Source organism: Gallus gallus, chromosome 3 (assembly GCF_016699485.2).
Source record: "Gallus gallus isolate bGalGal1 chromosome 3, bGalGal1.mat.broiler.GRCg7b, whole genome shotgun sequence".
NCBI classification, from domain to species: domain Eukaryota; kingdom Metazoa; phylum Chordata; class Aves; order Galliformes; family Phasianidae; genus Gallus; species Gallus gallus.
Window position 1 is genome coordinate 28,636,102 of NC_052534.1, and position 16,250 is coordinate 28,652,351.

Sequence of the window (16,250 nt, forward strand, 5' to 3'; positions counted from 1 at the left end):
TATACTTTTGCATCACGCTTTTATTTAGGAATTGTGTGTCTTCCCACCATGAAGACTCTTGTGTAACAGCAATTGTCAGTATACAGCTCTGTAGCAGTCATTTATTTAAATAAGAGTCTACACTGATTTTTTTAATGAAATATTAGTTTTTCACTCCACATTTTTTTTTAATTGTCACTAATTATGAGTAGGTTAGAAAGTGCAAGTTAACTGTTAACAAAGTAAGAATATTTGAGGGAAAAAATGTCCTTGCTCCCTTTTAACTACATTCATAGATGTGTCCATACTAGAAAGTGCTGTAGCTGATAATTGATACAATTTTTCTGACAGATTTTGCTTAGTAACATAATCAGGAAAGAGACAAGGTCTTCTCTTAATATAACAATATTTTATTGAAGCCCCAAATCTAGTCTTCTTTTTAGATAATCATATGATCTAGTCCAATGCAAGATAGAAACTATTTTTAAAATACTTGCTTTTTCTTATATCTCTAGACCACCACAGTTGTAGGTATGGGTGTTACAGCATAATTTTAATTTTCTCTCTTCTTGGGTGACTAACAGTCAGTGCTTAGGGAAAAAAACAAACATGTAGATCTACTTAGACCTAGTATTCTGTTAGCTGCCAGTTAGTTGTAGTTTAGGGACTTTCTGATAGAAACTTAATTTCTCTGGGTTTAGACACCATCAGAGAACATTTTCAGGAATTAATCTAGTCTCTGCTGACCCCTGTGTGAACTTTTAGCATCCACAACATACACTGCAAGGAATTTCATAGTTAACACCATTTTGCATGAAGAATCATTTCCTCTTGCTTGTTTTGAACCTGCCGTTTGTGAACTTACTTTGATACCCTCTACCTTCTGACAGCTAATTACTGCATTCAGCATTCAGATATTGTGGTAGTGGGCATTATAAATTCCTAAGATAAATGAATGAGGTGTTTCCTAATAATGATTGTTTTGATTTTTAACATCTGGAATCTAATATATATATATATATATATATATATACACGCATATATATATATATATATATATTCTGTCTTGTGGGCGTTTTGGTCTTCGGGAGCAGATGTTGGTTGTAGTTCCTTTTAACATGTTTCTGTTTTTTTCTCTGTCATCCTACCATAATGGATTAAAATAAGCAATTTGGCATCTGCTCAAGACTTTAAATAATGATTTGGAGAACCATTGCATCTCTTGTGGCGCCAGACCAGCAGTTATCTATACGTGGTTCTTTTTATCTTATGCAAGGGTTGTTTGCCTCCTTTTATTTATAAATAAAATGCAGAAGAATTATTTATCATTTCTTTTTGTTTATGCAAAAGGAGTAGATCTTTAAGCATAGTAAATCAAATACAGAGTAGATTCTGCTTCTGATACATTTCATCATGAAAGTAATTCCTTCTTGATTATTTTATGCCTTTTCAGCATTTTTTATTATTCATATGTGTTCTTTGTACTTTCTTTATATACTTTGTCAGGAGATACTGGAATTTTGGTAGAGAAATTTCAAGTCTAGGGAAAGTTTTTTAAAAGATGGCTACTGAAATGAAAGACAAAATCTGGCCCCTCCTTAATCTGATTTCTTTATCATGTAGACTGTTGCTATTTCTGGTTTGGTGGGCCATGTGAATATTACAGTCAGTAACAGATTTCAAAGATGATTGGAGTTACAAATTATTTTACTCAATTTTTGTTTGTTTTCAGACAAATGAAAATTCAAAATAGTTATGTCCTCCATCATTTTTACCTCATTGTTTATAGCTAGTCAGAGTGAAGTACAGGATGTTAGAGCACTTAAAATACTAGTTTCAAGGTCAATACAGCTTACAACAATTAACAAGAAATTGATCTAGAAGTGTGGAGATAGATTTTTATCTTTTGAGACAGAGCTGTTCAAGGGAAACAAATACTAATCAAGTATGAATATCAATAGATATTTTAAACACAGTCTACACAAGATTTTACTTTTAATATCAAGGGAAAAATGAAGTTTTACATTTATATTTCAGACATCAGCTCAAAGATGTCTTACTTGGTAAAAATACAAGTCTCTCCTTAAAACAGTACAAGAAACTTCACTATCTATTAAAAAGAAAATAACTGCTGAATTATTCTGTCCAATTGCACCAACTTCTCATTGGTGGAATCCGGATTACCACAATTTGGGAGTATTTTTTTCTTTCTTTGTTTTAAAACCCCACTCTTCTAAAGGGAAATCAGGACTAAAAGTTAGGATCAAATATGTTCTATCATAAAATCAAAATTTTGTCACATCAGCCATGGCTTATGAAAATCACGTCTGCTGTAGTCTAATCCTACACATTTCCTGCTGAGTGTGCAGCTGAACTACTGTTCAGCCTACTACTGTACAGCCTGTCTCCTGTTCTGCTGTATAGTGGAAATCAGCTGAACATCAGTAGTGTGAGTCTGATGATTTATGGAGAAAAGCATTTTAGATAAGGTTTTGTTAGGTGCTTCAGCAAATGTGAGGTGTGAAAAAAGATGATCACATCTGAATGACATTTCAGGTTGTGTAAATTCTACTGAATATGAAATAAATATGTTGAATAGAAGACAGCTGCTATGTATTTAAGAATTACTTTTAACTCCACTTTGGCTCTATATAATGGTTATCATAGAAAACATGCTGTAGATATTAATTATCACTTTTTTTTTTTTAATTTTTCCTGTAGTGCTTTGGCAGGATATAATGGTACTATCTTTGCATATGGCCAGACAGGTAGTGGCAAAACATTTACAATCACAGGAGGAGCTGAACGTTACAGTGACCGAGGCATAATTCCCAGGACTCTGTCTTACATTTTTGATCAACTGCAGAAGGTATGGGAGACTGTTTTCTGCATCTGTTGGTTTTCTTTTTTAAATGACTGGTGTAAAAAATATTTAGCTATGTTTTGAAGGGCTATTTTTATAACACTGTTAAAAGAAGCCCTAAAATTAGTAATTCGGTAATGTTGAAGAAAACGTGTAACTTTTTGTGAAATCTTATACAGTAATGAGCTGCTACTAGTGTTGGTTACCTCTCTTGTTGCAGTAGAATGAAACAGTGGATATCAAAGGATTAAAAAAAAAAAACATGCTATTTTTCAGTTGTTGCTATACACATTCAGATCACATAATCATTTCTACTTGTCTTATCTTCACTGCTTCACCCTCTTTTTTTTTTCATTTTATGCATTGCATCACATGCATGTCATACAAAAACTGCTTTGACTCCTATGCAATGATAAACCAACAATATTGCATTAAAGAAGGACCTTCTTTTTTACTCTTCATAAGTTATATAATTTCTTTGTTCTTCAGTGATACTCAAAAAAATAGTACACTTCAGAAAACATTCAGCTATTAATTCAGCACATTGCATGTTTGTATTTTATGTAATTATTTGTTAACGATATTACTGACAGATCGCTAAATGCATTTCCTGTTATGAAAAAAATAATTTTCAAATCAATAATGCAGAATTTGAAAAGATATGTGTTCATTCTCCTTGTCTGCCCTTTTCTTTTTAACTCCAATTATAAGCTTATATGGAATGTTTTTATGTGTAGGTAATATTACTAACAAAAGTCTGATTGACTCAGCATGATTGAATTGAAAGTTGTCATATGTTGGGCCCATTTTTAAATTTAATTACATATGCATAACTTATGAACAAAGACAAAAAATCCTTTGATGTGCTTTTAAAACAGAATCAGAACCTAAAGACAAGTTAACAGTAGCTAGAAAAATACTTTGAAAAATAATAAATTATATTCTGAAAACTAATTTTGCATGTGTTTTATGCTAGAATTGTCAACTTCTAGTGGAGAAAGAGTCACTCCACCTGTGTAAATATGGGTTTGGCTTCACCAAAAAAATTCAGCTGTACTAAGTACAAGAAATATTTACAATTCATTCCCTGCTCCTTTTTTTCATCGTCTTACAATATTTCTGACTTTTATAGTCCTCTCCCAGTTATTTCTTATTTCTTTTCTTTTAATTGTTTTTAATACTCCACAGAAGATTTTCCTACCACCGTCAGATCTGTGAAACTGTTGTGAAATTATTGAATTTGACATAACTGCTAAGGTAAAACACATAACTGTAGTGTGGTAATTAAGCTAAACCTAGGAGCTATGAACTTACTTTTTGGTGAATCCATAAAAAAAATAAGTGTTTTGAACACTATTTCAACAACTCTAGTTCTAGCCCTGGAGAAGTTGGGAGGGGAAACAAAATACTCTCAAAACAGTTTTGTGCTTACACAAATCAAAAGCCCCTACAAAAATCTGAAGTGTCACTGTTGCATGCACAAATTAATTAAGCCAATTTAGAGACCATAGTAACCCACTAAATTTGAAATCTTGTACTCTTCTTCTTTGAAGAAAAATCCATGTTACCTTCTGTGCAGGAAAAACCATTGCACTTAGCGGAAGGAAAACATGGGAGGTGAAACCTGACCACAATTAAGCTTTAAGTCATTTCTGTGGCTCTGTAAATCCAGAAGAACAAGTGAAAGTTAATTTAAAAATTTCTTTATTTTATATACAGAAAACATGGCATCAAACAATGTTTGACAGAAGGTAATGCTATTTAAAATACTATAGAGTATACTCTGAAGTCTCAACAGTTAATGAAAAAAAACAAATAAGTACAAATAATTAATAAGAAAACTAGTCTTAAATCTCCCCTGAAATATTTCTTGTTATTCATTTACATTAATTTTTCTAATAACTAGAAGACAATTCCCAACCTCTATACTTCCAGAACAAAAATCCAAAAAATCTAATGGAATAGTGAGGTGATTTTTAAGTTCTTATTCTGAAATTTATGTTTGAAAGAATTGTATATTTGGTCTTCTGGCTGACCTTCAGCCTACAGGTTGGAAGGACAGCATAAGAAACATATCTATTTTTGTTATACACAAGGGAACTCTGAATATCCATAACTAGCCGATGGCATTCCAGATTCAAAAACCTTTTTCTGAAAGTATGTATGTGTTTCACTTATAACAAAAGTATTGTAGAATAGCTTCATTTTTTATGCAAAGAAATGAGTGAATAATTTAAAAGATCTGACATTAGTAAACACACTGATGATCATTCGTTATATTTAAAATACATTTTATTTTGTCCTTTGTAGCAGTGATAGCTTCTGCAAGCATAGGGTGCAATAGCAAAAAGAGGAAAAGATGAGATGAGTTTTCTATCTGGTGTAATATATGTGTTTTTTCTTCATTTACTACACCAAGCCTGTTAACTAATTTAAGATTAATCTTCACATTTTAAAAAAGCTATTTAATTAATCATTCAAGTATTATTTGAAGTTATCAGCAGTCTTTATACTGTAGATTTAAACTATATAATTCACTTAATATGGGGAATCAGTTGTTACAATTAAGGATATATTTCTCAGTCACACAAACATGTCTTGCTTGAGTAGCGGTTAAAAATGTTGAGTAGATACCCTTGGTTCTTTCAAAATACGGTTTCAGCAGGTACATCTATACAGCATATTACAAGTGCATAAAAGTTTGCTCTTCTGTGAATAGAAATGAAAGAACCATATGGTTATGTTGCCTTAGATCTTCAGCTACACTCACACGACCTCATGTGAGTAATTGCTTTTCTTGTAGAAAGGGAGGAGGGCGATCAGGAATTGCCAGCAATGCATAACGTCAACACAGCAACATCCTTGCCCAATGATGCTTACATAATTAACTATATACATAGGATGAAAAAAACCACTCCCCCCCCCTTTTTTTTTTTTCTTAATCTGAGTACATTCTTCTGAGAAAAATAAAAGTGTTTGTTTTCATTGTCAGGCTTTTTTTTATTAAAAGCAGGACTTAGTTGTGATTCTAGTGGTATTTTTCTGCCTATTTCCAGATCTTTGCACCTGCTTTGTACATTTTCTTTCAGTGTGCTTCTTGAAGAACTTCTCTTGGTGTTTTATATCTCAACACCTGCTTCTCTTAATACTTTTCCTTTGCTTCATTTATTTTTATCTATAACTGTGCTTTGGAAATTGCTGACATAGCAGAAAAGAGTCATCTGCTTCCTATTCTATATAGAATGGAACAGGAGAAAGTGAATTAAGGGACAAAAAAATATGACTGTTAAGACCTTAACTTGGACTGATACAGTGAAGTTTGAAACCAAGAAAACAAAACTGTACCATAAACAAAGGCAAATCAAACCCTGTTTTTAAATTGCAACTTATTTTTTTCTGAAATTCCGACTTGTAGATTGAGCAGTTCCTTAGTACATTTTCCCAACCATTTGTTTTGTATCTTTTTAACAAGTATCCCTTGAAAGACTGATCTGTCAATGTGGAGGAAAAAAAAAAGTCACATAGGAAATAAGTATTCAGTGAAAATAAAAGGTTTGTATTTCAAGATATTTTGTATAACAGCTGCTGAAGATTGGATTATAGAATTGTTACTGTTTGTCAAGATTCCTAGTTTTGCCCACTGAAAAGAAGTGACTACATTTCTTTTATTTTTGAAATCTTGGTCCATTATGCTGAGCTTTATACAGTTTGGATTTGGCTTTGGGGCAGAAGAAAATTTTGACTGCAAAAGCCAATTGCGTTAAGTTATACGCTGACAGTGTAGAAAGAAATGAGGAATACAGAGAACAGCTAGAATCATGTACAGTGTTTAAGAGTTGTTATAAAGAGAGTGGAAAGCAGTATGTCACTAAATGGTTGTAAGCGTCACTAAATGCTTTTATATGAAATAAATCTTTGGCATTTTTCTTTGTTTCTTTTAGTTTTTCTTAATCTTTTTGTCATAATATTAGGCTTTACCTCTACATTAACTTTTTTCATAGGATTAAAAAGTGGAATACAGCATGGTTCTGTAAGCTGTCTACTATGTTTCAAGTGCATACAAACTTTCCTAGGTATACGGAACCAATGAATACAAAAAGAAAAAACAAACTCAACTTTCTTCTAATCATGGGTATAGTGGAGTTCAGGGTGCTTTTATTTTCATATTTGTTTTAAATTTCTCCCTTTTTCTACTTTAGATTTTATGCATGTGGTCTCAGAGAACATAGAAGTATCCCTAACTGAAAATATAAGCTATACCCAAGAAAAGAAAGAGACAGAATGAGAGAGCAGCATAGAAGTTGTAGTGATAAATCTATCCTCTGGCCTAGCTGTCACTTGTATTTATAGCTCTTCCATCACCCCACTGTTTATTTGTTGTTTTATTATTTGTTTTTTCTTACCTAGGATAACAGCAAAGTCTATACAACTCATGTTTCATACTTAGAAATCTACAATGAATGTGGTTATGATCTGTTGGACCCAAGACATGAAGCTTCCAGATTAGAAGATTTGCCGTAAGTAACAAAAATACTAGAATAGACACAAAAAAACAGAAATCACTATCAGATACCATATATATGTAATGCTAGCATTTATTAATACTTGGACAAGGATAGTTTAAAAAAAAAAAGTATGTGGGTCACAACCATGCAAGTCCAGCAAGGTTAAAGACCTTGCACTTAACAGGAAATTCAAAACCTAATCTCTAAGTTTCTACTGAAAGAAGAGTTTATGGCCTGTGTTGCTCTTAAAATAACAAATGATAAATAGTTATAAGTGAGTCTGGAAACCATAAGTTTTCTCACTCAGTATGACAGCAGAAACGTGTAAATGGCAATTTCATCACTGCTGATAAAGTGTACCAAGAACTGCCAATGGACCAATATCAGAATATAACTGAATTTTCTGTCAAAATGCTAATTACATTAGTAACATATTAAACTCATCTTTAGTTTTTTTCCCCTCAAAATATGTTCTGGAATTACTACATATGATTCTAGAATTACTGTGAAAATTACTATAAAATGTACCTTAAGCTTACCATACAGTATGTGCTAACCAGGAACTATATCTACAAAATCTTTCACAATCAGCCTTTATAAGACAAATTAGTCTATAGATAAGGAAGGAAGACAACAAATTCAGAGTATGAGGCTGGACTACAAGTTGGTCTCACAGCATCGATTTCTTAATGTATAAAAATCAGACCAAACTCCATTTTTTTTAATGCAACATTGATAAAACCCTTTTTTTTTTATATCATGAAGGTATGAGCTGTTCTGAAAATGATGCCTCCTATTTTATTATGTTGGCCAATATTCCATTTTGTTGTCATGTGACAGATAAACATCAGAAAGCTAGTCTGAAAAATGACATGGACATGTGTATGAAACAGATGTGTCACTGAATTCCTCAGTGCAGGAAAATTGACACCCTTTGGCATCCATCAATGCTGAATGTTTATGGATGTTAAGCACAGTGAGGTTGCAGGTGGTGAGTGTCAGCAGCAGTGACAGTGATATGAAAGACAAGCCACATTTCAGATGGCCATGCACAGTTGTCACATCACAAAATGAAGAGTGTCTCAATTAGCTCATCCTCACAAATCAGCAGATTATGACCAGGAAGCCGCATGAGGAACTGAACATTAGCTTCAACACATTGGAAATTATATTGGCAATGTTGACAGATTGCAAAGTCTGTGTCAGGTGGGTGCCAAGAACACACACGGGAACAGAAAGAACACTACACAAGTGTGTCAGGGCTTATTGGACAAATATGAGGCTGAAAGTGACAGTTTCCTGGATCATACCATCATCAGTGATGAGACTTGGTGTCACCTCTATGAGCCAGAGTCAAAACAACAGTCCATGGAGCAGTAATACCTGAATTCCCTATCAAATAAGAACTTTAATACCCAACCCTCAGCTGTTAAAACGATGTATGCTGTCTTTTGGGATGGGAAAGGACTTATCCTTCTGGATTTCCTGGAACCCAGTTAAACCATCAACTCTGACAGCTACATCATGACTCTGGCTAAGCTGAAGGTTCAAACTTTCAAAGTCAGGCCAGAGGAGAAGAAAACCTTTATCTTGCAACACAATAATGCCAGACCCTATACCAGTTTGACTACCATGGACACACTACTAATCTTGGCTGGACTGTCCTAGTACAACCACTGTGTAGTCCAGGTTTGGTACTTCCTCAATTTTATCTGTTTGGGCTGATGAAGGATGGGCTGAATGGGCAACATTTTCCTAGCAACACCATCATCATAGCAGCTGTGAAAGTGGGTCACCTTCATCAAGTGTGGATATTTATGAGCATGGCATGCAGGCTCTTATTCATCACTGGTAAAAATACATAGTAATAGTGATGACTACATTGAAAATGTGTTTTTTGCATCTGAGAAGTTGTTCTGTCAAATAGTGTTATTCTGCTCTTTGTATTGATTTTAGCTTCCCTGGAAATAAATAGCAGGCATTGTTTTCAGAGTGACCTAATATATGGCTATTACCATTTCAGTACCTCAGTTGTCAAGAAGCATCCATTCTGCAATAAATATATACCTTCATCACTCATATTTAAGATTGTGTAAAATTATTCAGTTACTAAGACATTTTTGTTTATTTTTAAGATAATATTTTAGGGGTTAAACTTTTAGAAATAAGTTGTAATGGTCTGAAATAAAATGGGAGTAGAAATTGCGTCAAGTGTAATTACACGATCAGTTATATTTTAGTTGCTCAGACACATTCTTGCAAATGGCAAAGTAAATAGTAGTTACACAGACTTTAATATATTTTAAGTGGTTACTACCTGAGATGTATTTCATTTTTTAAATGAGAATTTTATGTATTTAAATCCTTTTAGGGTTTTACTGCTAGTAAGCAAAGTACAGAAGAATATAATTTATCCAGGTTTGTTTGAAAGCACATTTTTCATAAGCATATATATTCTAAAACTCTATTGCTTATTTTACTTTAAAAGAGTGATATTAAACAATTCCCTGTTAAATTTCACTGTGTATCATTAGGATTTAAGAACTATAAAAAGCCAAATGTTGTTTTTTCTGCGGCTTCATATTAGCAGCCTGTGCTGATATTCTCCCAACTGTGTAAGGAAAACAAGAAAAATACTGAAGAAATATATTATTTTAGAGGAGGAAACAAAAGATTAGTTAGTTCAGTACGCATGCAGACTGTTTTGGAGTGCTCTTGTTATCTACATTCTTGCAAAGACAGGATGGAAGCAATTTGCTTCAGAAGCAATTCTGCCTAGTGAGCTCTAGGTTAATGACTATATTCTTTATATTATTTGTCAGTTCAATGGAACATATAAACACAGTGATGACATTTGTGTAATAAAAGTTATCATCAATAAGTCTGTTGTGAAATTTTTATATTTGAAAAAAATCAAGGCATGAAAACAGCACTGATTTTTAAGATGTTGTGGAATTCTAAATTCATCTGGAATTCCAGATGAGAAGAGGCTTTCATTATGAAAAGTCACTATTTTTCTGGAAATACATTCCTGAAAAATGGGCGAATATAGACTGTGTGTACTTCTCTATGTATACATATTTAGATATGTATCCCACCTATTCATGTGGGTATTATGTACTTTCACTGGAAAGATGCTTTCTTTCTGCTTATTATTTTCCCTTGGAGCCACATAAACTTTGGATTCAGTCTAGTTTAAATGTACAATATTCATTATAGAAGCTCTTTGAAATTATGCTATGTAAGTCTGTATAATACAAATCTTTTCATGAGTTGCACTATAACAATATTGTAAGTTTACAAAAAGAAGGTATTAAATATGTCAGTCTCATCAATAATCTTTAATGCAATCATGTTTCTAGTAGGTACATAAACAAATTTGAGTTTTAAACCCCAGTAAACTTAGTTTTTACAGGAAAAATTTTTTCTAAGTGTTCAGTTGTAATGATTTTACATGTAGTCCATAGAAGTTACCTTTTGAAATACCCTAACACTTAACATACAATATTCCTTAGTTTGCAATTGTAACTTGTTTTTCTTGTACAAAGCTGTTTTTTTTTTTAAAGTTCTGAGACACTGTAGCTGAAACATAGTTTATTCACATGCAGCTTCATTGAACTGACTTATTAGAATGTAAAAATTTAATCCAGTATCAACATTTCCATTCCATGCTTATAGAAGGAAATAGGAATTAAAATTGTTTTCAAATATATAAAAGGCATGCAATTACTATTGTAGAATATAGCTGATGAAAGAGAAAAGAACTGACTGCCATCTCTTGTTTCTATAAATGATTTTCAGGACTGTTCAAATTAGGAAAACTTTTCTGAAGCTCTTCACTTGCTCTAAGATTTTAGAAGAGGCTGTGTCTTCTTCAGTTTCCTATTTATTGTGATTTAGTTTGATTTATGAAGCTCTATGATACTGAATCAAACCAATTTATCTTCAGTTATAACCCATTAGTATAAATTATTCCTAACTGGTTTGTATTATTCATTGAGAACTTGAAATTTTCCTGGCACTAAAAAAATAACACAAACGTAAAGGCTGAGATTGTAGAACTGTAAGTCATAGATTAAATCATATCAACCAAAAATTTACCACTTTTAACTGTGTACATTATGGCAGGTGACACACTTGCATGTGAAGACAAAAATTAATGCTGGCTTACCTTAAAATAACAGTCCGTCAGTCCATAATTGAGGAGCTGGCCCACAAGGGGAATGGACAGCAGTTAGTCTGAACTGTTTAGTCTAAACTGAAGTGTTTCCCCATTTGTGCATCAAAATGCTTCAAAAATCAGCTTTGATACAGAAATATATGACTTGGCATGATTTTAGTTAACTCAAAATGAAAAACAACAACAAGCAAACATCTGGCTAGTTTGCATTGTATCCTACTGAACCCTCTGAGAATCCATTCCTAGTTTATGCTTCAGAGAGATGAAAGTTTCTTAACTACATATCAATTTAACAGAATTCCATACAACAGAAAATATTTTAAGATATCATTGATATTTGAATAATTGGTTGATATTATGTGTCAGTAACATGCAGAACTGACACAATTCATGAGTTGGTGTAAAATATTTTCACTTACTCTAGATTAACATATTAAAAAACAACTTCAGATAATTTATACTCTATTTCTTCACTTGCCCCCAAGGGCCTACAGAGTTACTAAACTGCTGACAAATAAAGCTGAACCAGCAAATATGACAATCCTTATCCTGCTTAACAGAAAAAAAAAAAACACCAACACCACACAAAATCATAAAGGCTCAAGATAGTTTTCTACATACAAGTAAAATAGATAATTTCTACTAATCTCCTTTTTGATGCAAATTAACCTGTTGCTTGGCTCCAAACTCTAGATTCAACAATGTCAGACCTTCCCCACTTCAATGATTATTCCTTGTTCATTAACGGAAAAATAGCCACCCCCAATCAGTTATTCAAAGATTATGTTCTTTACAGTTCAAAAAAATTGCATTTTAAATGTGTAAAATATGTCAGTTCTCATTACATGTATGTAATTATGTATACGACATTATGTTGAATCATCTCAAAACCAGGAAGAAGGCAATGAATACTTTCTGAGGTGACTCATCTACATCCTCTGTAGAGTGAATTGAATTCAGATTACTGCTGTCCTGTTTCAGACTTTACTTTTAAATGAAATAGTTCAGCATTCGACAAATATTTTATTAGGAATGATATTATTGCAGTTGCCCATTAATTTTAACAGTTTTATTTCATTCATGCGTCAACTATTAATCTCATATCTCAGTTCTAACTTATTCTGCACTGGGCCAGAGGGAGGTGAGAAAGAGGCAGTATAGAGTTCTTTCGGCATCTCAGTAAGAAAGACGTGACAACATATAAGGTAATCACTTAAATAAGACAGAATAAGGAGAAGAATGTAGGCAGTGAGTTCATCCCTCCATATGCAGGGTGCCCTGAGTTTATGCAGCATCACATGAAACAGAATGGCTTTTCTCATAACACATTGCACAGAGCAGAGCTGATCCTCTGTGTGGAAAGAAGTTCTCCCTACTGGTCTCTTCAGCTGTTAACATTTATTATTGTCTGCATAGTCTCCTTCTCATGCTGAGGTAGTATCACTGTATTCTGCTAATAATAATTGTAAAGGTTATATATCCTTGTATATATCTTACTTATAGTATTATGGTTTATTATTTTTAGATGTTTATCAAGTGTTTGATAACATTTTAGACATCCTCAGTTTTAAGCCCCCAAAGACAAATATAAACATAGGAAACGTGTTTTTTAAATTGTCATTTGTTTTCCAAAATCTTTCAATGTTTTTTTGTTACACAAATTGATGAGATGCTATCAATTAACCAAAATAAGCTTTAACATCAATATTTACCAGTAACAGGAATTTTACAGATGAAAGTATTCCTCATGTGAGGCTCTCATGCATTAATGGCAGCTCAGCTGATGTAGGAAATATCCTGAGTTACTAATGGCATAAGAAATGCTGTTGACATCCTACAGGCTTCCTAATCTGCTACAGATTCCATCCATTAAGCCAAATGGAAAAGATTCTTTCTTTATAAGGAAAACAAGATCTTGTCTTTGCCTTCTTTCAGTCATAATGGATAACTTAACAGAGCTTTTCCACTACAAGATCCAAGTTAAGGCTATGAAATTTAAACATTTCATTAATTTACAGGAAGCTATATAAAATTTTATCATCACATTACACAATAACTTTATAGCACAATAAAATAAATCATTTTATTGTCATTTTGGAACTTGTCATTTTGAGACAGCTTTAACAGATGCTTCTTAAGATGTAAAAGTTTGGACTTCCATTTGGAAATCCTCCTAATAGCTAGAAGACTATTGTATAGGAAGTTGTCAATGGCTTGTGATGTTCCTACCATCTCCTTTTTATTTTAATAATCTTCCAAGGCTTTTTGTCCAAGCTAATATCTTGGTTGTTTGGAAGTTATTAGACAAACTGTAGCCTGATTAAAAGTTTTAGAACTATTCCAAATGTTTATATTAAAACAACACTGATTTCCTTTATTATAAAAAGAGAGAGATAATTCACACAATCCAATTTGAAAATATTAAAATTAATCAAAGCACGGTATTTTAATAGAAAAAAAAAAATATGGGCTTTAGTGTGTGATGCATGCACAGCCAGAGTTAGGGCAGACAACTTAGCTTTACCCAAATATTGATATACAAGAGCAGACCTATGCTCTCAGTGTTATGCTCTTAATTGATAAAGCGTATTTTCATGACTGTACTGGGGCTATCTTATCCTAGAGCATAAAAAATAAGGCTATAAGCATACAGGAATCATACTTGGAAAAACAATTGTTATATCTACTAGAGAAACAGTATATCTACTTTTATTCATGTTTTTCTTCCTGAAAATAGTACACGCATTACAATACATTCAGATTATTTATGTTATGCACTCCAATGTTTTGACCAAAGGATAAATGGCTTCTGTAATACTTAAGAATAATACTATGGAATACTACCTGGCTACATAATTTGTTTCTGCGAGGTTTATTAAAAAAAAAAAAAAATTAAATCAAACCTTTATGTTTTTGAAGCAGCTTGGAGTAATTAGAGTGCAAGAAACATCTAGAGATAAAAACTCAAGTCCTTTACTCCCTCTTGTGGTAAACCTCTAGGAATATTAAATATGTATGTATTTATATATTTAAGCACACATACAAACTATTGGCTTTCTGTTGTTTTTCCTTGATCATTGTTTTTATTGCATTTTTTTTTCTGCTGATAGAGATATGTATTATAAGGGAAGGAAAAAGGATTGCTCACCCATCTCTGAAGATCTAAGCTCCCAAGGGAAAACTCCACAATAAAGAGATCTCTCCCAAGTGGCATTCACCCCTTAAATGGGGCCTAAAAGAGGTGCAGCCAGGCTCCACCCCTTCTGGTCGTGCAGTTGAATTGCCTTCACCACTGCTACCAGGGCTGACTGGGTCCTTTCCCCAGGTGCTCAATTAGTGGCTTGGGCCGTGACTCAGCAGTTACTACATTTTTTACACGATTTTTGCTGTGTGAGCTTTCCAAATTCAGTAATGCAATTACTTGACTTCTATTTTGGATACTATAGACTGCACTAGCTTAGGAGACCCTAATGGGTACTCAGTAAAGCCATTGAAGTTTAACTCTCACTTACTTGATTAAAAGAAAAAATTATTATATTAAAAAGTCTATGTAGTAATGGAGAAAGAGTTTCAGGGATAGTAAGTAGCTTTCCTGGAGCATTTGCTATATAATAGAACCATTTGAGTTAGATGGGACCCTTAAAAGTCATTTAGTCCATCTCCCCTGCAATGAACAGGGATACCTACAGCTAGGTCAAGGTGCTCAAAGCTTGGCCCAGCTTGACCTTAAATGTCTCCAAGAACAGAGCATCTACCACATCTTTGTAATTAATGCCATTTCCATTTACTTTCCTTCTGAATTTTAAGGCTTGAAGAGGCACAGCTCACAAAATTTCTAACTTCAGAGGAAATAAATGAAAACATCCTGTTTTTATTTGTTTGTTCTTAGTGAAGAAAATAATCATTTACTTTTTTAATTAGCAGCATTTGAAGAATGAGAAGGGAAACAGTCTTGAAAAAATGCGAACTACTAGAATAATATTGGCTATACGTGTGGTTGTCCTGAAATATTCTGTACCTGTTTTTCATCATGATTATGTTACGTTTTATACATTATTAGTGCTTAATAACTGTGGCAATGGCAGACAGATGCTCCACTCGTTATTTGTTTGTGATGATTCGCCTAACATCTTGTTCTTGAGATTTCATTCTACCTTACAAAAAACAGTTCTGAAGTTTTCTCTAATAGGCACAACTTTCACATTTTTTTTTCCATATAGACGCTTATAATAAAGGAATAAATAAGAGAGGGCAGAATAAAATAAAAATAATTATTTCCTTTAACGTATGTCTTGAGCATTTTATATTTTCAGTGTTTTGGTTATTTTGAGTTCTTAGATGTTACCTTCTAGTGCAATCAAAACAAAAGTGTAGAACAAAGATAACTATACAGTAATTCTATTTTTCTGTCCTTTTTTTCCTCCCGTGTAGAAAAGTGACAATAATGGAAGACCCTGACCAGAACATTCACCTGAAAAACCTCTCCCTTCAGCAAGCAAGCAATGAAGAGGAAGCCCTAAACTTGCTCTTCTTGGGAGACACTAACAGAATGATTGCTGAGGTAAGAACTGCTACAAATCTTAATTGACACTACAAGAATTATAGCATATCTAAACATCTCCTCAAAAGATTCATATTTTTGAAGTCCTCAGAAATAACAGTGTAAATTCTTCCTTTGGGAGTGTATTTCTACAATGTAAATAAAAAAGCATTTCTCTGATTA

The 16,250-nt window shown here is 33.0% G+C and overlaps 1 protein-coding gene across 4 annotated transcripts in view; it reads left to right on the forward strand.

Annotated features, from left to right (window-relative positions):
* The window catches only part of KIF6 (kinesin family member 6), a 142,560-nt gene that overhangs the window by 7,588 nt on the left and 118,722 nt on the right, over positions 1-16,250 (forward strand). For 3 of the 4 annotated variants that reach the window (XM_003640945.6, XM_025148878.3, XM_040697630.2), the window contains exons 4-6: positions 2,701-2,848; positions 7,250-7,359; positions 15,959-16,088. In XM_003640945.6, coding sequence (XP_003640993.5) covers positions 2,701-2,848; positions 7,250-7,359; positions 15,959-16,088 — 388 coding nt within the window. Of the gene's footprint in view, positions 1-2,700; positions 2,849-4,091; positions 4,100-7,249; positions 7,360-15,958; positions 16,089-16,250 lie in introns of those variants that run through there. The other variant, XM_040697631.1, reaches the window with a different exon arrangement.